Genomic DNA, 26,256 nt, shown 5'->3' with positions numbered 1-26,256 from the left:
AAAGGTCTCTCTCCTGAAATACCACTTCTGAATTCCACAGTAAGTAATGTTTTGCTGGGCGGGCTTGCCTGGGGGCTCAAACCGTAAAGAGTCTGCCTGCAATGTAGGAGACCTGGGTTCAATCCCTGGGTCTGGAAGATCCCCTGGAAAAGGAAATGGCAACCCACAGTCCAGTGTTCTTGCCTGGAGAATCCGATGGATGGAGAAGCCTGGCGGGCTACAGTCCATGGGGTCGCAAAGAGTTGAACATAACTGAGCGACTAACACACACACACACAATGCTTTGCTGGAACAATAATACTTTGATACACATGCTGTAGCATCTTCTCAGAGTTGTTGAGGTCTTGCTAATGCCAGGTCTGCCCTGCAGCCCTGCAGAGCACAGGTGTCCCCAGCTAGCCCCCTTTAAATGTCAGGGTCAGGTGCTCTGGGTGTATATGCTGACCTAATGGAACTGCCAGTTTTCTTACACAGCCCATTCCACAGGCTGCAAGGTGAACTCAGTGGTCCCTTACTCGTATTCCAGCCTCGTCTCTGCCCGACCACCCATCTCTCCTCCTCCTCGTTCCTACCAAGGTAAACACTTCCTGTCCCCCAGGCACCTTCTGGCTTTCGGTATCACTCTCAGGGAGGCAGGCTCTATCTGTGGATTTCAGTCCTCTAATTTTCTCCCATAAATCAATCCCCCATTCCCCAGGCCACAGCTGTTCTATCTCGATTGCTCCTCTAGCTGTTCGTTCCTTTCATCCAACTGTGTATTCAGCAAATGGTTACCGAGTGCCAGGTGTGTGCTGGGGACCAGGGACAGAAGCATAAATGGGGGAGGCAGTTCAGCTTCATGGCCGAAATGTTGAAAGTGAGGACTCTGGAGCTGGGTTGCTGGGTTCAAATCTGGCCTTTTCACCTATTAGCTGGGTGTCCCAGTGCAAATTAACCAACCTCTCTGGGCCTCATTTTCTTTTTAAAAATTAATTCTTCAAATATTTGCTGCTGCTATGTCGCTTCAGTCATCTCCAACTCTTTGTGACGCTATGGACTGTAGCTCGCCAGGCTTCTCTGTCTATGGGATTCTCCAAACAAGAATACTGGAGTGGGTTGCCATTCCACCCTCCAGGCAATCTTTGTGACCCAGGGATTGAATCCCCATCTCTTATGGCTCCTGCATTGGTAGGGTGGGTTCTTTACCACTAGCGCCACCAGGGAAGCCCATTAAAATATTTATTAAAGGCAAAAAGGAATGGTGATGTTTAAGTAGTCTCCATACAGTGGTCCCATCTCCTCCTCTGGATCCTTCTGAAGACCCCAAACCTGGTATTTGCAGTTTTTTTTATACACACCTATGGTGACATAGTGATATATCCCACTTCTAAGCTGAAATCTGGGTCTCTTAGAGCTCAGTTTGTTTGTTTGTTTTTTCAAAGAACAAACTCAACATTTTACCATTTACGTCCTTATACAGTGGTTTAAAAAACTTTTTTATTGAGGTGACACTGATTTATAATATTATATGAATTCCATGTGTACAACATTATATTTTACTTGCGTGTACACTAAATGGTGTGTTCTCACCACCAAAAATTGGGTTTCCATCCATCACCATACAGTTAATCCTCTTCATCCATCTCACCCTCTCCACCACCCTTACCCTCCAATAACTCTGTTCTTTTCATCTATGTCTTTGTTTGGTTTGGCTTATTCACTTATTTGGGGGATTTTGTTCCATATAGGGAGAAGGCAATGGCACCCCACTCCAGTACTCTTGCCTGGAAAATCCCATGGACAGAGGAGCCTGGTGGGCTGCAGTCCATGGGGTCGCTAGAGTTGGACACGACTGAGTGACTGCACTTTCACTTTTCACTGTCATGCACTGGAGAAGGAAATGGCAGCCCACTCCAGTGTTCTTGCCTGGAGAATCCCAGAGACAGGGGAGCCTGGTGGGCTGACATTTATGGGGTCACACAGAGTCGGACACGGCTGAAGTGACTTAGCAGTAGCAGCAGCAGTTCCATATAGGGGTGAAATCACCTGGTATTTTTCTTTCTCCATCTAACTTATTTCACTTACCATAATACCATCTATGTTGTGGCAAATGGCAGGATTTTATCTTTTTTATAACTGAATAGTACTCATTACATGTATATTCCATATACAAATGGAATATTCCACTATATCATATCCCACTGGGCTTCCCAGGTGGCTCAGTGGTAAAGCACCCATCTGGCAATGAGAAACCACAGGAGACTTGGATTCAATTCCTGGGTTGGGAAGATTTCCCTGGAGGAGGAAATGTCTGCCCACTCCACTATTCTTGCCTGGAAAATTCCATCACAGAGGAGCCAGGTAGGTTACAGTCCATCGGGTCTCATAGAGTTGGACACGACTGAGTATGCATGCATGCATGCACACACACACACATTACTATTTAGCTGGCTGTGTTAGTTGGATACCTAAGCTAACTGTCGGACTTCTGAACAAATAGGACTTATGAATGTACTCTCAGAATGGAACATGTTTGCCAAGGACTTACTGAACCTATTTTTCTGCCAAGTACCATGCTGTTTTGATTACTATAACTTTATAGCATAGTTTGAAATCTGGGAATATTAAACCTTCAGCTTTGGTCTTTTTCTCTCCAGTATTGCTTTGCTATTCTGGGTCTTTAGTGATTCCATACAAGTTTTAGAATTTTTCTGTTCTATTTCTGTGAAAAACGTCCTTGGGGTTTTAACAGGGACTGCAGTGAAGCTGTAGATTGCTTTAGGTAATAAGAACATTTTAACAATGTTAATTCTTTCACTCCATAAGCACAGAATATCTTTCCATTTATTTATGTCTTCTTCAGTTTCTTTGAACAGTATCTTATAGTTTTCAGTGTACAGGTCTTTCACTTCCTTGGTTAAATTTATTCCTAAGTATTTTATTCTCTTTGTTACAATTGTAAATGAGATTTTCTTAAGTTTTCTTTCTGCTGGCTCATCATTAGCATATAAAAACACAACGGATTTTTGTATGTTGATTTTGTTCCCCACAAATTTACTATAATAATTATTTCTAGTAGCTTTTTTGGGTGAAGTTTTCAGGGTTTTCTATTCAAAAAATCATGTCATCTGCAAATAGTGATGTTATGAGGTTTCATCTTCTTCATTGATAAAACGTGGATAATAGCTATTGATTGCTTCATGGGGTTCTTGTGATTTAAATGATTGACATGTATGAAATCCTCAGAGAAGCGCCCAGAACATAGTTAAACACACATATGACAGTTTCCACTTAGTACACCTAGGGCTGCTACTACCACTACCTGCAGAATAAAAAGAAATAATATTATTTGGATGAAAGATTGCCACGGGCTTGATGAAGGGGAAGGACATGGTATGATGAGGCCCTCCAATGAGGAAGGGATGTGGCCACTTTAAAAAAAATACTTGCTACATCATCACACAACTTTGTCTTCTTTCAAGTGTGTTTGTTGGTTCATCCTAACATTTATGAATATAAATCTTGAGAAGGAAAGGACTGTCATGCACTACTTGTGAACTTGTCCCCAGACAAGAAATATAGCTAAGGGAGTCTAGGCAGTTTATTTATTAAAGACAAAGCAGACAAGGGTGCCAAGACAATTCAATAGGGGAAAAAACAGCCTTTTCAACAAAAGGGCTGGGACAACTGGATATCAAAAGGCAAAGGAATGAATCTGGACTCCCGAATCGCACACACAGAAAAATGAACTAAAAAAAGGATCACAGGCCTAAATGCAAGGGCCCAAACTATAAAACCCTTGGAAAACACAGATGAGTAAATCTTTGGTACCTTGGAGTAGGAAATGGTTTGTTAAATATGAAACTCAAAGTACAAACAACAAAAGGAAACACAGGGGAATTGAACTTCATCAAAATTAAAAACTTTCGTGCTGCAAATGATACTGTCAAGAAGGTGAAAAGACAATTCACAGGATGGAAGAAAATATTTGCAAGTCATATATCTGATAAAGGACTTGTTTGAAGAAGATATAACAAACCTTTACAATTCAACAATAAAAAGACAAACAATTCAACTTAAAAATGGGCAAAGGATTTGAAGAGACATTTCTCCAAAGATGATAAATGAATGGTCAATAAGCACATGAGAAGATACTCAACATCATTCAGTTCAGTTCAGTTCAGTTCAGTCGCTTAGTTGTGTCCGACTCTTTGCGACCCCATGAATCACAGCACGCCAGGCCTCCCTGTCCATCACCAACTCCCGGAGTTCACTCAAACTCATGTCCACCGAGTCGTTAGTCATTAGGAAAAGGCCCATCAAAACCACAATGTAATACTGTTTCACACCACAAGGAGGGCTATGATAAACAATAAAAAGACAATTGTAAATGTTGGTGAGGATCTGGAAAAATCAGAACTCTGTTGGTGGGAATGTAAAATGGTGCAGCCACTTTAGAAAGCTGTCTGGAAGCTCCTCAAAGAATTAAACATAGAGTTATCATGTGCATGCATGCCTGGTCAGTCACTCAGTCGTGTCTGACTCTTTGCGACCCCAAAAGCCTGCCAGGTTCCTCTGTCCAAGGGGTTTTCCAGGCAAGAATACTGGAGTGGGTTGCCATTTCCTATTCCAGGGGATCTTCTCAACCCAGGGATGGAACCCATGTCTCTGTGTCTCCTGCATTGACAGGCAGATTCTTTACCACTGTGCCACCTGGGAAGCCCCCCATGGGAAGCATAATGGGAAGAGACCTGATTTTTAGTGTCTGAAAAATTGGATTCCTGTCCAGTCTCGTCACTTCTAAGCTGTGTGACCTTGGACAAACCACATCACTTTCTAGATCTCTGTTGTCTCCTTTAAAAGATCAAAGAGTTTATCTAAAGTTTCTCAAGCAGAGCATTCATGGTATTTGGGGGTGGGGAGCATGATTCTTTGTGAGACCGTACCCCACAATGAAAGGCATTGAATTTCCCTGACCCCATCCACCAAATGCCAATCATGTCTTCACCACCGCCCCATCATTTTGAAATTCACCATCAGCATTTCCAAATGCCCTCTCTCCCCCCTACATTTCTCCAGGGTAACATTTTTTTAGCTCCAAATACTCCTTGCCACTGACCATACTTCCTTCCTCTTTAAGTTCTTTCTGCCTCCATAGAACCCTGATCACGCTCATTGCTCATTTCCACTTTCATGATCTATTCTTGGGGGATATAAACATCTTACAGAATCATCTAAATTTTACTACCAGATTGGGAACTAAAGGGGTGACCAAGCAGAGAACAGTGCCATCGGAGGCATCTCTGAACCGGCAGAGCCCATGAGGACCACAGTCCTGTGAATACCACGGCAGCCATGGTCGTCACGCTGCCGGGCACACTGTCGGCCTAAGCAGGGAGCCGGGGACTTGGACGATTACCGGTCCAGTTCAGCTGGGGCGCTGTGATGCTTCTGACTTGTTCTAGCTGAATAATTTTGAAAATTCATGGTGTGGTTCTGATTCAAAGTAATTTTAATGGAAAACAATAAGGGAGAATAATGGAAACAAAACAAAGCCAACAGCAGAAAGCAGCAAAAATCCTCCTGGTTTCTGCTTCACGTTTCTGTTCATATCCCAGTTTTAAATATAGCGTATATTAAATATGATGTGAAGTCATATTTTAATGCCCTCTGTGCGAATTTTGCAATTCTAACAGGAAACACGCCATAAATTAGTCTGGGGGGACTTGTCTTTTCCGCACATCTCCAAGTGTGATTGTGTAGAATGGATGATCAGTCACTCCAGAGACTTTTTTCTGCCTTTTCTCCCAGATTCTACATCTTACAGTTTTTTTTTGTTGTTGTTGTTGTTGTTTTTTTTGTTCTAAGAGATGACTCCTGCAATCGGAAGGCAAATTTTTGTTCTTCCTGATAAATCATCAAAGTTAATTTCTTCCAAACTAATCAAGATTCACACATGGCTTTTAAACTGGTGCCAGTCCTTAGGAATGGAGAGAACCACAAATGGAGGAGGGCCACTTGTTCAACGGTCCTTGCCAAGTGCCTAACATTCAGTAACAGCCGCTGAATGAATAACCGCTAATATGAATTCACCCCTGTTATTTACCAATAAGACAGCTTGTCTAAGGACATAACCAGGGAAGTTATTATGGAGACACTTTGACAGCAGAAGCCCCTCCTGAGCATTTCCCATCCCCGCTTCCTTGGCAGAGGGTCTGCCCCACGCTACTTCTATGCGAATGTTCACAGTCTGGAATGTTCCATTGCCTTTTCCACTTTTGTAGGCCAGGAACAAAGATGCCAGATGAAACGAAGCCCGGGCCCTGGCTCCTTGCTGGTAGGCAGGAAGGAGAAAACCTTGTTAGCTGTCAGAGACAGAGCATCCTGGAGAGCTTACCTGATTCTTTTACATTTAGTGTTTCCCTGAAGAGAAAAACCTCTGGCCAGTAGCTATGGTGCTTGCTGGTTACAGAGAGGAATGCTGACCCCTGGGGAATGGAACCCGCACTCAGGAACACCTGCTCTGAGCTTTACGCTCTCTCACTTTTCCTTCTAGCAATCCTACAGCCAGCCCTTGTCATCTTGGTGTTTAAGAGACTCAGAGTGGTTTAGCAACTTGCCCAAAGTCACAGAGCTGCTAACTAGCAGAGCTGCCAGGTAACCTTACGCCGAGTCTGGGCTCTTGAAAGTGTTGGCTCATTCATGTTGTATCATGAATATGGCTAATACTACTGTAAGGCAATGGGGAGGTCTTAGAACTCAGATGGCTCCTAAATTTATACCCAAAGCCTAATGATTCTTTTTTTTTTTTTTTTTTAACTTTCTCACGTTAAATGTTCTCTGTATCCTCCATGCCAACACTGGGCTGGCAGAGAAAATCAAGCTCCACCCCCTCAAGTATCTGTCTCACACTGAGGAAGTGGTGGGCATGGACTTGGGCTCAGCTTCCATCAGAAGCACTTTATGCAGCCCCTATGGGGTGACTGTGGGTGGAAGTATGGGGTGACTGTGTGACTGAGACATGACACAGCAGAGCCTGCGGGTCAGCAGCGTTTCCAGTCCACATGTGCAATGCTACCTTGGGGGCACTCGGCACACAACGGCCCCGTGAAAGCCCTCTTGGGAAACGAGGAGCCCAGTGAAGAGCTGAGGCCAATCAGCTTCTTCCCTGCAGGGAGCCCAGGGAGATGTCTTTTAACTGACCGAGGTTCTGGTTACCTACTACTGCATAACTGCCGCTGCTGCCGTGTCGCTTCAGTCGTGTCTGACTCTGTGTGACCCCATAGACGGCAGCCCACCAGGCTCCCCCGTCCCTGGGATTCTCCAGGCAAGAACACTGATGTGGGTTGCCATTTCCTTCTCCAATGCATGAAAGGGAAAAGTGAAAGTGAAGTCGCTCAGTCGTGTCCAACTCTAGCAACCCCATGGACTGCAGCCTACCAGGCTCCTCCGTCCATGGGATTTTCTAGGCAAAAGTACTGGAGTGGGGTGCCATTGCCTTCTCCGACTGCATAACTAATCACCCCCAAATGTAACAGCTCCAAACAATGGCATTTTGTTATCTCTCACAGTTTGTTTGGTTCAGGATTTCGGAAAAGGAGAGACATTTCTGGCTCGGGGTCTCGCACAGTGTTGAGTCAGACAGGGCCTGCCCAGGCATCTCGCTCTCACGGGTCTCTCCAAGGTCTCACCCTGGACACTAGTTAGGGCTTCCTTACAACATGGCGGCCCCAGGGCAGCTGGACTGCTTACATGCTGCTGAAGCTTTCAACAGGCAGCGTTCCAAGAGCAAAAAGGAAGCTGCGTGGCCTTTCACGGTCACAGAAGTCACATAGCCAACACTTCTATCATTCTCTGTTGAACAAAGTAAGCCCGCCCAGTTTCCAGACGAAGGCTTCACTTCGTGATGGAAGGATGCCAAAGGATCTGTGGACATGCTTTAAATCTGTCACACGCAGACTGGGAGAAAAAAAGATGTAACTGAGCTGTGGACAGCATGGGGATGCGGGCTTGGGGTGGGGGGAGGGACATGCTAGACAGACACGTTCTCCAAATACACGTTTCCAGAAGGGAAGCAGACAGGCACTGGGAGGCCAAAGGAGTCTGAGGGAAACACTGTAAAAGGTTCTGAGCCACATGGGAAAGCCTGCCTAACAAATCAGCTAATGAGGACAAAGCACCTGTCCCTGGAGATTTCCTTCAGATGCAAACTGACCCAAATCTGAGGCCCACTGACTCCAGGGAAAAAAAGCAGAATCAAAGTCATGTTCCTGCCATCTGAAGAATAACTTATCACCTTGATCACACTCCAAAATCAAGATAAAAGCTCGCACAGGGTCACAACAGGCTTACAATAAGTGAGACATGAAGGAACAAAGAAATGCATGAAGTGCCTTTTCAACTGCACACCTGGGAATGCAGAGGTGCCGCCCCTACTGGGTGTATAACTGGGTTTCCCTGGTTGGCACAGCAGGGCAGTCCAGCTCAGACCTGTTTTTGCTTGAGAGTGTGAAGAGGCAAAGCACATCCAGAATGTTCTCTCTCAGGCTGCAGGAATCAGTGCCACTCAGATAAAAATCTGTGGTCTGGTGGTGGTCCATGCAAAAAACCCACAGGACATGCTGTGGGCATGCACAAACCTCTGAACTATCAGCTCAGTTTAAAAGAGACTGTGACCAATTATGCTCCAGTATCTCTCTATCCTCCCTTTCTGTCTTTGCAGATATAGACTCCTGGGTTTTAGCTGAGCATGTAAAAACCCACAATGATTAAGAATGCCTTTGTCAGCCTCTCTTGCAGCTAGCTAAGGTCACGTGACTACGTTCAGGTCTCTGGATTAGGAATGAAAGTGATTGTGCAACTTTCGGTTCATTGCCTTAAAGTGAAGCAGTCCATCTGGTCTCCCCCTCTTTCCTCCTTCTGGGAAATAGTGACCACTGGAGCATCCTTAGGGGAGGGCAGAGCTCCCTACTGGCCCAGACTGCTCATCCCTGGGATGTAATATGTGAGAGAATTCATCTTAGTTGAGGTACTTATTTCAGTTATAACCTCCATCACATTTAAGACACTGAATGATAAGGTATCTTTGTTACAGCAGCTTAGCCTATTTCCTAAACTAATACCTAGTTCCTGAACTGTCTCAAGTCCTTTACACTAAGAACCTTGTGAAAGAAAGAATCTGAGAAAAAACACTAGCAACTGGATACTAAAGATGCCCCCAAATTTGCTCATATCTTTGTTTTTCTACTTTCCCATCTTTCAAGACCCTCCTAATCGTCTGAAGTATGAAAATCTTGCTTGATTCCATGTATGATTGACATTGACCACTCTTTCAGTAGATTATCCCTCGTAACCCACTCAAGCCAGTTCAAATGAAGAAGAAGGTCTGGTCTAGGTTCCAGAGGCCTCAGTGAAAGCTAGAGATATCGGGTCTCATGAGAGCTAGAGCCAAGACTTGGGAAGCCATCCAAGATAAAGCCCATACTCTATCCATCTCTCTCTGGGGACTACCACCTCAGGCCTCTTAGATGTCTCCTAAGCAAACATCGTGTAGAGATAGGACACAGCCATGTGGAAGACAGTTGGGAAGGGCAGACCAGTGCCCTTCTGCTGTGAATTCTGCCCCTCCCACCTGTGGCTTCCACATGGCTGGGTCCTATCTCTACATAATGTTTGCTTAGCTTCCTAAGGCTGATTCATTCAACCCTGAGCTTCTGAGCTTGAGAGAGTCATTCTGATTCACTGCTGGCCAGCCCAGATACTGACTGGCCGTGGGTCAGGTGTCCAAGTCTAGTTGAGTCAACAGTGACTGAGGTGGTTGGGAACGACCTTGAAAAGCAGAGGGCTGGCCCTGCCGGAGGTCATGAGTGGAGCAGACAGTCTAGAGAGAGCTGAGGGCAGAGCAAGGAGCATGACATCCAATATACTTTGGCCCCAGAACACAAGGAGCATTAATGTCGACATACTGTCAGATGCAGGGGCTTCATGGGACATTTCTCAGGTTAGTATTATTGGTCAAAGGAGTGGTTCAGTACTTCTGGTCTTCCTCTCTAGCTGAAAATTAAGCTATTAGGGAACAGAGCAGCTGCAGGGCATTTTCCTGATTTCTCAGAGCACCCAGCAGTGCCCCAGCAAAAGAAGACCTTCGGTAAAAGCCAACCCTGATGGTAATTTGAGCAGCACACACATTTCAGAAGGCACAAGACCTCAAGGAAGGGAACTCAGAGAAGGGGAACATATATAAGAATCATATTGCAGCATTCCAGGACCAAACAGTAACCAGACTGATAAGCTGCTGAGTTTCCAGAGAGAAACAAGGAGAGAACAAGAAAGGGGTGCTGGAAGCATTTGGGGGCTGCAGCAAGATATTTGCAACATCAAAGCAAGAGCTCTCAGGTAGCCAAACCAGAGCCCCTCCAACCACCCCCACCCCCAAGAAAGAGAATTACTGGATTGTGTAACCCAAGGGAGATTTTCAAATCAAGGGTGGGGGCTGGGGAATCTCCAGAGCATGGCCATCATCTAACCTCCCAAGCTACTCTCACGCTGGAGGATTCACAGAATCTGTCACTCCACAGTCTCATTTACAATATCTGCAAGTCTCAATTAGATTTCCTCTGCCAGTGGGACCACAAAGCTCCGTAAGATCCACAGAGGATCAGAATCCTCATCACAGGCAATGATAACCAGCCCCTCCTGTGGATTCCGTCACCAGAGCAGAACATCTCATTTCTCCTGATTTTCCTCCTCCGGCTCCACCTTCCAATTGAAGCATGCAGGCAGGGGGCCTGCACAAGCCAGCCTCAACCCCCCTGACAGCTTCACCCCCCACCCCACACCAGACAACCCCACCGCACTCCACACACAAGCACACACGCTGCTCTGGCCATTCGGAATCTCTGCCTCTGAATACGCTGTTCCCTCTGGCTAGATGCCGGTCTCATGCTTGTTTCTGGGTCCATTTTTATTTATCCTTAATGTCTGGACAGAGATTTCATCCTCTGAAGTCTTGCCATATTCCCCTAGGAAAAACAGTCACCCCTCAAGGACTTAGTCATGTCCTCGTGTCTCGGCAAGCCATGCTCCTCCTTCCCCTATTACAGCATTATTCATGTGCCTGAGCATGCTAAGTTGCTTCAGTCGTGTCCGACTCCATAGACGGACACGACTATAGAGGACTGTAGCCCACCAGGCTCCTCTGTCCATGGGGATTCTCCAAGCAAGAATATTGGAGGGGGTAGCCATGCTCTCCTCCAGGGGATCTTCCTGACCCAGGGATACACTTCAGGGTGATTATCCACAGGGCATTGTTTCTCCCTTACTGACTATAAGCAAGTGCACTCTGATCGAGCTTTGTGTTTCTTCCAGAACCCAGGGGGAACCGGGCAGTAACAGGCACGGTGCAAATGATTGGTGTTTGATGAAGGTAAGGAAGAGTCAAGATGGTAAAAGCGTGTTGGGTGGGAAGCTGAGGGCCACAAGCTGTCCACAGACAGACAAATGTCCCCTGCACAGTCAGACCGCACAAGACGGCTTGTCCCGAGACTCAAAAAACTTGCAGAGAACCCCACACTGGGTCCCCCTGCCTGGAAACTTGGTCCATCTGCCTCAGGAAGACACGCTCTACCAGGTGTCCAGGCAGGGGGACACAGGGAGGGACAGATGGGGACAGAAGCCAGGAGATGCAAAGAGAAAGGGGACCTGTGTGGGGAGTCGGGGAGACAGGAGAAACAGCTCGGAAGATGAGCACGCTGGCTACGAGATCAGGAAGCAATCACTCTGAGGAGTAGAGAATCATTCTGACTTGCTTCTAAATGAGGGACACGTTAGAAATCTCAAGCGCCTGCTGCAGTGGGTAAAGGGAAGGAGGCGTCCGTGAGACAAACACTCAGTTACTAAGAAGAGAGCCCCACAGGTACAGAAAGGCACAATCGACCTCTCAACCTCCTTCTGGCTCTTCCACTGAAGTCAGCATTTCTGCCTCTCCCAGCCCAGCTGGGCTTTCAAAGTCTCAAATTAAAAGTGGAAAAAAGGCTTCTACATTCCTCCTGTTAATCGTACCTCCAGCAGTTTTACTCTAGGTGGGGCCAAATAAATTATTTCTGAGTGACGACTCTTTCCCAGGGTCCCTCTAATGAGGCTCTTGACATCATCTGGCGACACGAGCTTTGCAGTGAATACTGACCGTCCATCAAATTCTAGGTTGCGACTTTCGGGGCTGGATCCCCTAACCCCAGGCTACTATTTTATTTTTTAACTATACAAAGCTCTTCTCCATTTATACTTGAAAAACAAAACAAAAAATTAGCACTTCTCCCATCTCATGCCCTCCATGATTTCTTTACATGTCTTTGGCTACATGTCACTTGGTTTCATTCTGTGACAGAAAGCCAAGGTCTCTTCCAAAAGCGTAAGCTCGTTTTCCTCTCAACTACCCAGGCCAGTTGCAGGGCTGGGGAGCTGGAGTGGAAGAGCAAAGAGCAGGCCTATCTGGAAAATACTACAGCAGGTTCTCCGGTCCCATAAAAATAGCATCCCCATGGAGACCTGCTGTGGGCCCTTTCTACCCCTGGCCAACCTCATGGAGTTTATCATCAAAGCTCGGCAAAAGTGAAAATGAAAGTGAAAGTTGCTCGGTTGTGTCCAATTCTCTGCAACCCCATGGAATTCTCCAGGCCAGAATACTGGAGTAGGTAGCCATTCCCTTCTCCATGGGATCTTCCCAATCCAGGGATCAAACCCAGGTCTCCTGCATTACAGGCAGATTCTTTACCAGCTGAGCCATCAGGGAAGCCCAAGAATACTGGAGTGGGTAGCCTATCCCTTCTCCAAGGGATCTTCCTAAGCCAGGAATCCAACCAGGGTCTCCTGCATTGCAGGTAGATTCTTCACCAGCTGAGCCACCAAGGAAGCCCCCAACTAGCAATGCGAGCTGCCGATACATCCTGGGGCCACCACCCTGTCCTCCCCACTGTCATCACTACCCCACAATCATCACTGTCACACATCCGGTGCATGACTCAGTTCAGTTCAGTTCAGTCACTCAGTCCTGTCCAACTCTCGAAGATCCCATGGACTGCAGCACGCCAGGGCTTCCTGTCCATCACCTGGAGTTTACTCAAACTCATGTCCATTGAGTCGGTGATGCCATCCAACCATCTCATCCTCTGATCTCGTCCCCTTCTCCTCCCGCCTTCAATCCTTCCCAGCATCAGGGTCTTTTCCAATGAGTCAGCTCTTCGCATCAGGTGGCCAAAGTACTGGAGTTTCACCTTCAGCATCAGTCCTTCCAATGAACACCCAGGACTGATCTCCTTTAGGATGGACTGGTTGGATCTCCGTGCAGTCCAAGGGACCCTCAAGAGTCTTCTCCAACACCACAGTTCAAAAGCATCAATTCCTCAGCACTCAGCTTTCTTTACAGTCCAACTCTCACATCTATACATGACTACTGGAAAAACCATAGCCTTGACTAGACTGACCTTTGTTGGTAAAGTAATGTCTCTGCTTTTTAATTATGCTGTCTAGGTTGGTCACAGCTTTCCTTCCAAAGAGGAAGTGTCTTTTAATTTCATGGCTGCAGTCACCATCTGCAGTGATTTTGGAGCCCAAGAAAATAAAGTCTCTCACTGTTTCCATTGTTTCTCCATCTATTTGCCATGAAGTGATGGCACCAGATGCCATGATCTTTGTTTTTTGAATGCTAAGTTTCAAGCCAGCTTTTTCCACTCTCCTCTTTCATTTTCATGAAGAGGCTCTTTAGTTTCTCTTTGCTCTCTACCATAAGGGTGGTGTCATCTGCATATCTGAGGTTATTGATATTTTTCTCCCAGCAATTTTGATTCCAGCTTGTGTTTCATCCAGCCTGGCATTTCACATGATGAAATCTGTGTATAAGTTAAATAAGCAGGGTGACAATATATGGCCTTGACGTACTCCTTTACCAGTTTGGAACCAGTTCGTTGTTCCAAGTCCGGTTCTAACTGTTGCTTTTTGACCCGCATACAGATTTCTCAGGAGGCAGGTAAGGTGGTCTGGTATTCCCATCTCTTGAAGAATTTTCCACAGTTTGTTGTGATCCACACAGTCAAAGGTTTTAGTGTAGTCAATGAAGCAGAAGTAGATGTTTTTTCTGGAACTCTCTTCCAGAAAAGAAGACTGCCATGAGTGCCCATGGAGAAAATCCAAGATCCTTAATGTGGCTCCACTTCACCACACCACAGACCGCTGCTGATGGCAGCAACTTACTTCCAAGTTATTCCTCTGCTGTCCACCAGAGGGCGCCACGTGGTTTGTTTGTTTGTTTTCCCCAGTCCTTCAAACGCACCAAATGGCTGATTCTTTGCCATCTGAGCCATCTGGGAAGCCCTCAAATGCACCAGGGTGTCACCATGCTCAATCCTGGATCCTACAGCCTATAGTTCCTTCTCCCCAGAAGGTTCCTTCCCCCCCACCTTCCCCTCCTCTTGTCCAATTAATTCCCCTTATCTTCCCTGTTTCATCATCTTCAGCATCACTTTCTCAAGAAGGTCTCAAATTCCTTCATTTCCACAGCATCCTGCCTCTGCCTTTCTCACACACTCCTCACACCAGTAACCAACTCAATGCCTATTTTTCCTACCGGGATGTAGGTGTCAACAGAGCAGAGACCACCCTTGTCTTGCTTCCTATTGCCATCTTCCATTCTAAGATCCACATTCCCCCTCTCCTATTTTAACATTCTAAAACTGGGACGCATCTTAAAATCAATAGTCCATCATAACTGAATTGTCAGCATTTCCTCTTTCTCAGCAAAACATAAAACAATAGTGGGCCTTACACTTGATGGCATCTTGGTATTTGTCAAAATAAGGTATGTCCCTGTGTCTAATGGGCCCAGTGCCCAGCACATAGCAGCCGTCAATAAATTTTACGTGATAAATACACACAGACACACACACATTTCCCGAGGACCTGATATTAGCCAGGTTTTGCTATATAACAAACACACTTTAAAATCTCTGGCCACAGCAGAGATTTAGTGTCTCACCCATGGGTCTGCAGGTGGGCTGCATCTTTGTGGCTTCTGCTGGGACTGATCCCAGGCTGTGACTTGGGTTCAGTTCTGACCCATGTGTCACTTTTCCTTGGACCAGTAGTCTGGTCGTCTCATGGCAGACATTAGAATGAAAGAGAGCAGGCACGAGGGCCCGGCACATGCCAGGCGCCTTTATCATCTGTCCGCCAATATCCCACAGTCAGAGCAAGCCTGGCATCTGCAGGTGGGGAACCTCCTCTGGCCACTGTGCCAGGTCACAGGGTAGAGGGAGGGACCGAAGACCTGCAGAGAAGAATCCACCCACCGTAGGCCCTGCATGGAGGAGAGATCTGGGAAGGGACACCACACCACACATTTCTGCAGCACCGAGGGCCAGCTCACACACTGGACAAGACAGAACACGGCCCTGCTCACCATGCGTGAAGGCCCCTGCGTTAGCAGTGGCCGTCCCAACGGCTTATCCCTCTGCCCAGCGGCCGCAAGGAATCCTCCTTGATTCCCTTTGCTGTCAGGCTTTATTTGAGGTATTTATTTAAGAGCATAACTAAGAAGCAATCACTACCCTGAAATCTTTCTTTCTGCAGCTAATTATCCATTGTAAGGCTAGGCTCCAGCTCCCAATCTGAGTGGGTGACTGGCTAGTTTATTTACTAAAAATTTTTTTAATTGAAATATAGTTGATTTACAGTAACGTGTTAATTACTGCTATACAGCAAAGTGACTCAGTTACACATATATATTCTTTTTTAAAACATTCTTTTCCATGATGCTTTATCATAGGATACTGAACACAGTTCTCTGTGTTCTACAGTAGGACCTTGTTGTTTGTTCATTCTCTATATAAAAGCTTATATCTACTCTCCCCAGCCCCCAACTCCATCCCTCCCTCAACCCTTCGCCCTAGGCAATCCTCAGGGTGGCTGGCTAATTTAGGTCGTCTAGGGCTTACAACCAGACGGGAGTAGACCCGAGTGCCACCGTCCTAAGGTGCCCAGACAGCAGAAGTGCTGATGGTCTTGGTCAGGACTTGCTGGAAAGCCGGAGGCGTTCTGGCACCCTGATTTCAGTCTCAGAGCTGCTGTGGAGACAGAGTTAATGAGGCCTGCACACCGAGTACAGAAAATGAACATCTCAAAATGCACGCTGGGAGACGGCCCATTAACCACGCATGCCTCGGCCCAGCGCTTTCCCCACCAGGAGGAGGCCCGCTCGACTGTCCTGATTCCAAGAAGGCCCCGAGCATTTTCACGACTCCCTTACATCCTCACCTCCCTTTGATTTTGCACTCTGCTCACTTCTTAGCAGTTCCACATCCCTCTGTCTGTCTTTCTGCCGTGGCACTTGGCACAGGGCTGTGCTGTGCCTCAGTGTGACTTCCTGAGAGCCGTATGCCCTTGCTAGGGCTGCGGTAACCAAGTGCCACCAACTAGACGGTTTCAACAAGACATTTTCGGTCTTGTGGTTCTGGCACGCTGGCTCCTGCTAGGGGCTGTCAAGGAAAATCCGTGTCTCTCTGTCGGCTTCTGGAGGTTTGCTGGCAATCTCTGGTGTCCCCTGGCGTGTAGCTATATCACCCAAGTTCCGTCTTCATGTCCCTCTGTGTGTGTGGCAACACGCCCTTTCGATAAGGACATCAGTCACACGGGACTAGGGGCACATCCCCCTGCAGTGTGACCTCACTGTAATTTCAATGCAAGGACTCGATTTCCAAGTACGGTCACATCCTGGGGTTTAGGACTTCCACATATGAGCTATAGGAAAGAACATAATTTAAGAGACTCCAAGACCACTTCCGTATCCCCTGCATAGAGTTCAGGGCCTGGCACCTGGGGGCACGCCATCACCTGCCTCCTGACCAAAGTGCCAAAAAGGACAGCTCATGTGCTCTCTCTCTGTCTCTCACACACGTACACGCACACGCCCAATCCTACAGAAGAAACAGGACAAAGCCGTCACTGTTAGCTTCTGGTGAGGTGCCCAACCTCATGGCCAGCTTTCCAAATTCTTCTCTAAGCATTATCACCAGGATACAGCAAGCGAGATAAAGAAACTGCAACCCAAGTGCCAATACACTCAATTAACTACCCTGGCACTGTGGCTTCTTCAAAAGAGCTTAACTCCCTAGCATTCGTTACCCGGGGGAAGGTGGGCAGGCCTCATTAGTCTTTCTGACTGAGAGGGGAACTTGAATACAAAGAGAGGAAAATATGCCAGCCTCATACACAACCTCCCCTCTGAGCTCAAGGGACCAAGGCGGGACAAGGTCTGCTGTTCCTGGTCCCAGGACAGTGGTACCCAGACAACCATAGCACAGGGTGATGGAGAACGTTAGCTTGTACCTCGGCGGACCTAAGTTCCCGGCTTTGTTGCCCACTCGCTGTGTGGTCATGCCACAACTATGGAACCTCTCTGTTCCTCGGGTTCTTCCTCTAGAAAAATGAGGGTCATTTTCTGTTCCTGGATCCTCCTGTCACAGGGATTTGGTGAGTTCTGAGTAAGAAAATGTAAGTCAAATGCTTGGAATGGGGCCTGCCACTTAGCGCTTAATGTGATGGCTATTCTTGTAAACACCCTGTCTGATCTCTGTCCAAAGGACTGACCCTCTCTCACCATCACCTGAGTCTTCATAAGCTCTCTGTGACTGGAATGATCAGAAGTGGGGCCCACATAAGAGGTATTCATGGTGTCCGTTTTCTAGTATGGCGTAGCAAATTACTCTGAAACCTACAGGCTTTAAAAAAAAAAGTGTTCATTATCTCACAGTTTCTGTGGCTCAGAAATCCAGGAGTAGCTGAGCTCTGCTTACTACAGTTAGAGAAGGCTACCATCGCGGTTATCTCCTGGGCCGCAGAGAGTTCAAGGTTGGACCAAGGGAGAGGCCAATTTGGGGCCCACGCTTGTGGTTAGTGGAGGCCTCGGTTCCTCACGGGCACTTGGTTGGAGTTCCCTGCCACGCAGGCCTGTCCGTGGCACAGCTCACATCATGGCAGCTGCCGCATTAGAGTGAGCGAGACGGTTAAGAAAAACAGACGCGGGGTCTTTTGTAATCTTACATTGGAACTGACATCCCATCGCTTCTGCTGCTATTTTCTTTGTTAAAAGTGAATCACAATTTATACACCTGTGTTCGCAGCAGCATGACTCACAATAGCCAAATGGTGGGAGCAACTCACGTGTCCATCAACAGATGAATGGATACACAAGATGTGGTACTGGCGTACAATGGGGTGTGATACAGCCTCAAGTAAAAAGGCAGACAATTCTGACGCATGCGACAGCGTGAACCTTGAAGACGTTATGTGAGTGAAGCAAGCCAGTCACCAAAAGATAAATATGCTGTGCGATTCCATTTATAGGAGGTATCTAGAATAGTCAAATTCATGAAAACAAAGTAGAATGGCAGTTGTCAGGGGCTGGAGGAGGAGGAATGGGGAGCTGTTGTTTAATGGGCATAGAGTTTTAGTTTGGCAAGATGGAAAAGTTCTGGAGATTAGCTGCACAATAAGGTAAACTGTTGAACCATTTATTTAAAAATAGTTAATATGGTAAATTTTGTGTTATGTGTGGGTGTGTGCATGCTAAGTCACTTCAGTCATGTCCCACTCTTTGTGACCCCATGGACCGTAGCTCCAGCAGGCTCCTCTGTCCATGGGATTCTCCAGGCAAGAATACTGGAGTGGGTTGCCATGCCTTCCTCTAGGGGATCTTCCCAACCCAGGGAACGAACTCTCATCTCCTGCATTGTGGGCGGATTCTCTGGCCAATGGACCACCTGGAAAGACCCTGTTATGTGTAATTTGCCACAATTGGGAAAAAAAGCAAGTCACGAGGTCCAGATGACATGCAAAGGGATGGGATTATACCAAGACATCAACCTTAGGGGCTGGGGAAAAAGAAGGCACAAGGCCCAGATCACATGCAAAGGGATGGGATTATACCAAGACATCAACCCTAGGGGCTGGGGACTGCTGAGGGTGGCCTGCCATCCTCAGTCATGCATCCAAAGTTGGCAAGAATCTATGGGTTCAATTAGGACTGAATCCAGCGTGTTTAAGACCACCTAGGTGCTGGCCACAGCCAATTTGTGCAGAGCAGCACCTGCTGACCCTCAGATGCACCCTCTCAGGGAAGGTTCCTAATCAACAGAAAGTCATTTCCAAAGACTGCTCCAAAGCCACTGCTTGCGGAATTACCTTGTAATGGTTTACACTTCCCATCAGTGAAGCCCCAACTAAAATTCGATTCCACCATAGTGTTTGGTCTCCAATACATCCCATCTGGAATTGAGAGGTACAGTAATGACTGTACTTTCATGGTCCCATTCCTGCCTCCGAGTCCTGGCAGGGTTTGTTGTTGCTTTGCAAGGCCACATGTAAGGAAAGGAAGTAAACAGGGACGAGAGGAAGAAGAGAGGAGAGGCGCACACAAAGCTGGAGTCTCTCAGTGGAGACACGACCTTTTCATACCCTCATCAAATTAGAGGAAAAGTATTTCAAGCACCCTGTTTCCTGTCTTGAGGTCAGTTTTCTCCATTCCATCAAAATAAGCATCGTAAAATATCATTTTATTTTCCCACATCAACTGGAAGCAATGATGTAATTTCTGAGGGCTGGAAGCCCAGCAGCTTGGGATGTATTAATATTTTGACTAAAGGAGTTCATGTACAGAAGGTGCCCAGCACAGTAGCTGGTACAGGGCGGGGATCGATAAACGTTAGCTATTATTAAGATGACAATAGGTCAAATCCTACACAATATAGTGTCTACTCAAGATGCCTCTGAAATTCTTCAGGAAGACATTTAAAAGCCCTGGACGGGTCAGGGATTCCCCCTGCACAGGCACACTGGTGTTCCTTTCAGCAGCAAAATTAGCAGTCGGTTTACATTTAGAAGCTGCCTGACAGAGAAAAGCATACCCTTCAATACTAGAATTGCACTCAGAGCACAGGGACATTCATATCGCTAATGGATTATAGTGGTTCACAGATTTTCGCATGAATTCAATTTACGTGGAGGGCCTATTAAAACACAGATTGTTGCTGGACTCACCCCTAGGGTCCGTTCGATGGGTCTGGGTACAGCCTGAACTTTGCTGTAAAGAGTTCCCAAGTGATGCTGATCCTGCTGGTCTGAGAACTAAACTTTGAGAGCCACTCGTGAGGAGAGGACACAAGGAGCGGATTTTTCTAGGCCAGGATAATCAGAGGCTAACTCTGCCCAAGACCCACCTCCCAGAGCTGCTCTCTGTACAAATTTTGGCAAAGTCCAAGTAGATACAGATTTTGCCTTTTCTCATCTATGGACCTCAGGCATATGGAATGGATTGATCATGAGCCTTAATGCGTGGCCCACTCTCACCAGGGCTCTATGCATGGCCCATCTGTTCATTCATTCATCATTCTTAACAATGTAATAAACACCTACTAAAAGCCAGGACCTTGAAAGGAACCTCCATTTAACTTCATCCTACCTCCCAACCACTCTACCTCCCAACATATGAGTTAAGCAGTTATCCATCCTTATCTTGGTTTTCTTTTTTGCAGCATTATTAAATCTGTAATCAGTGATACAATCATAGAGTGGCATACTGAATAACGGTCAAAACAAATAATCTCTACCAGGAAAATAATATGGGTGGATCACAACTTAATACTAAGTGAGAAAAATAAGGATTGCATATGGATGATACCAGCTGATAACATTAGAAATATATACTTTTTAGGATGCCTTAAAATTGACATGCATTTTTAAAATCGTATTTTTTTCTAACCACTGAAGAAATACATATTTCTTTTCAGGAAAAGAGTCAATGAATAAGAAAAGGTATCCGGTCAGTTTTAACAGGGGAGGATATGACCCCTGAGTGTCCTTCTGGGTTCCCTAAAAAGCTCATCTTTCCATCCCCAAATGCATCCTTTGGTTTCCATTCAACAGCTCTGAGAGGAATAGGCAATTCACACAAGAGGAAACGAAGTAGTAAACAAACACCCAGGAGAAAATGTTAACTTAGCTCATCATCAGAGAAATGCAAACTAAAGCATTTGGGGAACTATCATTCTATGACTACTAAATCAGCCAAAATAGGGAAAAGAGGACAAGAGTGAACTCTTGGGATATTACTGTAAACCTGATACACACAGATAATACCAGCAGCAGCATAAAAATTTTTTAAATTTCCCAACAGCTATATGATGAGATGTAGTCATGAACTACGCAGATGTCTTACTCCGTTGAATTTATCCTGAAGAAGTAACTCAATGGAAACACCTCGGTGGCTCCCAACAATGCAACTACTTAGAAAACCATAGTAGAGACCACTGTCACGGTATGCAGTGCAGCTGGGCAAATTATAATTTTGAAGAGAAAAATGTGTATTTGCTATTTAATGCATGAGAAATATGAAGTACAAAATGGTAGGTGGGCTATGGTTAAAACCATGTGTACGAGAGCTGCGTGGTAAGAGCAGAAATGAACACAGCTGTTGTACTTGGAGGTGGGATGGGAGTTGCTTTCTTCCGTGTTACTGTGGTGTGGTGTCGTAATTTATTTATTTTTTTAAGAACCTGGGAGGCTCCTACCTTGAGAACTCTCACAGCTTTCCTCGTCACTGTTGTCTTGACAGTTATTCTGCCCGTCACAAATGAAGCTCTTGTCAATGCAGAGGCCATTCTTGCAGTGGTAGCGAGCAGTGGAGCAGAGCAGAGGGTTTGCTGCTGTGAAGGGAGAACAGAGCAGGTCACCAGGGAGGTTAGCCAGTCCCCTTGGGATGCCCAGAACCTTCTCCATCTAGGGGTATGTCGTGCTCTGGAAGCAGTGAACTCAGCTCGGATGGCTGTCTCAAAGCCTGTCCTGAGAGACTGGTCAAGCAATGACTTGGATAGGGCAAGACTGACTCTGTCCCATTCTAAAAGCTCCTTTTTCTGCTATACCACAGGTTTTTGTTGGTTATCCATTTTAAATACAGCAGTGTGTACATGACCAATATTATGTGCCAGCCTGGATGGGAGGGGGGATTTGGAGGAGAATGGATACATGCATATATATGGCTGAATCCCTTCACTGTTCACCTGAGACTATCACAAATTGCTAATTGGCTATTCACCAGTACAAAATGTTTTTGGTGTTAAAAATAAAACTTACATTAAAAAATAAATTTTTTGAAAAAAAAAATAGAAGCTTCTTCCAAAGCATCATGCTGGCGCCCTATAAGCATACCAACATGGCCAGAGGGCAATGCCCAGCCCCAACTGGTCCACCTCGAGGTGGGTCAGCAGCCTCTGAGGGGTCTAAAGCAAAACTGGAATCTCCCAGGAGAGTCAGGAATGGAACAGTCAGTAACATAAGGACACACAGAGAAGAGCAAAGATGGAAGGAGAAGTTGGGTTGGGGATCCATGAACCTCTGCCACTGACGGAGCAATGGCACACGAAATCCAGGGGCTATGTTGGATCCTACTGGTTCCCTGACTATAGACCTTCCCGGTAAGTCCTGTGTTTCTCCAGCTCACCCAGGTGAGCGCAGTGGTCTACTTTGCAAAAAAAAAACAAAAACCATTAACCCACTTGGTCAGCCTGAGTGGCCCCCAGATACAAGCACTTTCAGAAACCTTAAAAAGAAAAAGGACAGAAACAGCCTTTCTCCTCAAGGAAGAAGGTGGCAACCAGCCAGTGTGAAGTCAACACAAAACCCCTTAACGAAGCAAATCTCCATGGAAAATCACTGTTTCTACTGCACAATTTATCTTGCTTCACCACTCCCTGCAGCACAATTCAAGCAAGGCTCTTTCCAGGGCTCTATTTTCGATAAATGAAGCAGCAAAAGGAGAAATTACTCCAGCCCCAACTCTGCCATTTATTAGCTGTGTGATCTAAGGTAACTTATTTCACTTCTCTGAGCCTCGACTCCTTTTTCCATGGACAGTACGGGCTCCATAATTTGAGGGCCCACTGCGAACTGACAATGTGAGGTCATTTTTCAAAAATTATTTAAAAATTCAAAAAGATAAGTTCTGGGCATAAAACCAAGTCTGGCATGCTTCGGAGCTAAGCACGAATCCTGTGCTGGTCACAGGTCCATGAAGCTGGCCCTGCTGCTTACAGCCTTCATTTGAGCATCAGTGAATGCTCAAAGGAGATGACACGTGAGAAAATGTGCAGCACAGAGTCTGACACATAGGGGCTCAGGAAATGTTGGACATGCTCCCCAAGTTATGTCTGCCTTGGTCCTCCGAAGGAGCAACATTGGTGATGATGCAGAGGGGCCCTCCTGGGACCCTGGGTTATGAATTGAGCCAGCAGCTGCATTATACATGGTACCAGAGCAGGATGACAGACCCAGCACTGAAGACGGTTATGGGCTTAGGAACAAGTCAGTGCCAGCATCTCTGGGTGGTCCTCACCGGCAAGATGGCAGTTGTCTATCTTTCCCATCTGCCTCACAGAGCGATTGTCCAGATGCACTGTGATCACAGCTGCAGACTGCAAACTTCACAGGGTCCCGCAAGCCCAAAGGGCTGTGGAGTTTTTTATTTTTTAGCTTGTCAACTCAGAAAGTTTAATCTGAAAGGTCAGAGGAAGCCGAGGGATGGGGAAGCCAGTGCTCTTTGTTTTGAAGATGAGGGACCAGTGTGAAGGCAAGCAATAGGAGTCTGGCCTGGAAATGGAAGTTTTAATTATTTAAATCGCTGTGGGTCAGAGAATGGTTCCACTTGATCATGCTGAAACCAAAGTCTGACTTCAGCCAAAACCAGAAAGGGGAAACCCAAAACCACAAGTCACATTTGGTTTCTGTCCAAGGCAGCCCTCCAAACCCTTCAGCATCCCACCATGGTGGCCTCTGGCTTCCCTGGGACCCTGTGGGTCATGTCCATGCAGCCAAAGCATCGACAACAATCAGCTCACTCTAATGGACAGCCTTGGAAAAGTGGAAAATCCCATCTCGAATGCGAAGACTTCCAAGAAGGGGCTGCTGCAAACTTACCTGAGTCCCCCTACCCCCAGTAGGAGGGCTGTGCTGAACCAATATTGAAGACATTGCTGGCGTCTACTGACCTTTCTTCAGCCTTAGACCCTTCCAACCTCATAAACTTTTCCAAGGAAAAGAAGCCATATGTGAGCATGTGCATACACATGTACCACATATATGCATGCATATGTGTAAGTATGAGTATATCCAGATCACGTGCATGCATGCTAAGTTGCTTCAGTCGTGTCTGACTCTGTTCGACACTATGGACTGTAGCCTGCCAGGCTCCTCTGTCCATGGGATTCTCCAAACAAGAATACTGGAGTGGGTTGCCATGTCCTCCTCTAGGGGATCTCCCCAACCTAGGGACTGAACCCATATCCCTTATGTCTCCTGCACTGGCAGGCGGGTTCTTTCCCATTAGCGCCACCTGGGAAGCCCTGCTCAGAGCACACGTATCTCCAAATGAATGAAGACTGTCTACACCTTAACACACAGCTCTACTGATAAAGAATCCACCAGGACCAAAAACCAGTCTCAGTGCATAGAATGAATACATATATTTGTTTCCAATGCATATAACCAAAACAACCAGAATCAGAATATAGAAAGAACTCTCACAATTCAAAAGAAAAAAGACAAACAACTTAATAGGAAAATGGGCAAAGGACATGACCGGGCAATTCCCATCAGAGCAATGGCAAACGCTCAGTATGGGGAACACATGTATACCTGTGGCGGATTCATTTTGATATTTGGCAAAACTAATACAATTATGTAAAGTTTAAAAATAAAATAAAATTAAAAAAAAAAACTATAAAACAGAAAATCTGACACATAGAAAATTTTAAAAGTAAAATGAATAACCACTATTAAAAAAAATAAATAAAAGTCACACATTTCAGAGGAAAGTAAAAAAAATAAATAAATAAATAAATAAATAAAATAAAATAAAATAAAATAAAAAAAAGAAAAAAATGTTGACAGCAGCCAGAAACGAAAGCGCCACTTGAACCGCAGCAGACTTGCCAAACTTCAGGTCTTAAAATTCCAGGTTGTTGGTCAGGCTGGGGAGGGAGAGGAAGTCTTAGAGACTGCTCGTGGGAGTGTAAATTTGTAGATCCACCTCGGAGACCAATTGAGTGATACCAGGTGATGCTCAAGGGGCATAGGCCCCACGGCTCAGTCATTTCACTTCCAGCTAAACAAATGTTCGCTGAAACACTGTTTGTAAAATAAAAATATTAGCAATGACCCAAATATTCACCCACAGGAGAATTAACACCATGCGCTACATTGTTATAACAGAATTTTACAGCAGGAGATGGCTAACTTTTTCTGTACAGGACCAGATAGTAAATATTTTAGCTTTTAGTAACCTTTGGGTCTCGGCCTCTTTCTTAAGTACTCAACTTTGCCATGGTGGTACAAAGTGACCATAGAAAACTCGTAAATGAAGATCAGGGCTGTGTTCCAATAAAACTTGTTTTATGGGTAATAAACACATTTAAAGTTAAGTAACTTTCAGAACAGGGCATAGGACAATTTGGGGCCAACACCTGCTGAACAGCAGTGAAAAATGAATGAACCAATAAACAAGGTCCTATTGTACAGCACAGGGAACTATATTCGATATCCTGGGATAAACTGTAACAGAAAAGATTAGAAGAATATATATATATATATATATATATGTATAACAGTCACTTTGCTGTATAGAAGAAATTAACACAACATTGTAAATTAACTATACTTCAATTTAAAAAAATACAAAATAAGAAAGGACCAGAATCAAGATGGATCAATCTCACAAATATAATCATGGGGAAAAACTTATAAAAGATACTGGCAAGTTATATAAAAATATGCATAGGGTTGTACCACTCAGATGAAATTACCTATGCACAAGAATGCTATCTATTATTCAAGTTATGAAAATACATACTTGCATGTAAGGTCAGTGGATGCCTCTGGAGAGAAGGGGAGGACAGGATCAGAGAAGGCTGTACTGAAGACTGGTAATGATATTTGTTAAGATTTTATTATTTTAAAAACCTGAAGCAAATAAGGAATATAGCAATATGGATTTTTTTCCATTGAGAAATAACTGACATACAATATTATATTAGTTTTGGGTGTAAAATGCAATGATTTGATATTGGTATATATTGCAATAAGTCTAGTTAACATCCGTCACCACATACTGTTACAAAATCCTTTTTGTGATGAGAACTTCAAGGATCTACTCTCTTAGTAATTTTCAAACATATAACGTGG

At 45.5% G+C, this 26,256-nt stretch overlaps 1 protein-coding gene across 2 annotated transcripts in view; it reads right to left on the bottom strand.

The window, feature by feature from the left end:
* Positions 1-26,256, bottom strand: part of LDLRAD3 (low density lipoprotein receptor class A domain containing 3) — a 276,817-nt gene that overhangs the window by 101,798 nt on the left and 148,763 nt on the right. For both annotated transcript variants that reach the window (XM_055549319.1, XM_055549320.1), the window contains one exon: positions 21,594-21,728. In XM_055549319.1, coding sequence (XP_055405294.1) covers positions 21,594-21,728 — 135 coding nt within the window. The remainder of the gene's footprint in view (positions 1-21,593; positions 21,729-26,256) is intronic.

Source organism: Bubalus kerabau, chromosome 15 (assembly GCF_029407905.1).
Source record: "Bubalus kerabau isolate K-KA32 ecotype Philippines breed swamp buffalo chromosome 15, PCC_UOA_SB_1v2, whole genome shotgun sequence".
NCBI classification, from domain to species: domain Eukaryota; kingdom Metazoa; phylum Chordata; class Mammalia; order Artiodactyla; family Bovidae; genus Bubalus; species Bubalus kerabau.
Note: the sequence above shows the minus strand (reverse complement) of the source record. Positions and strands in the feature narration are given on the sequence as shown.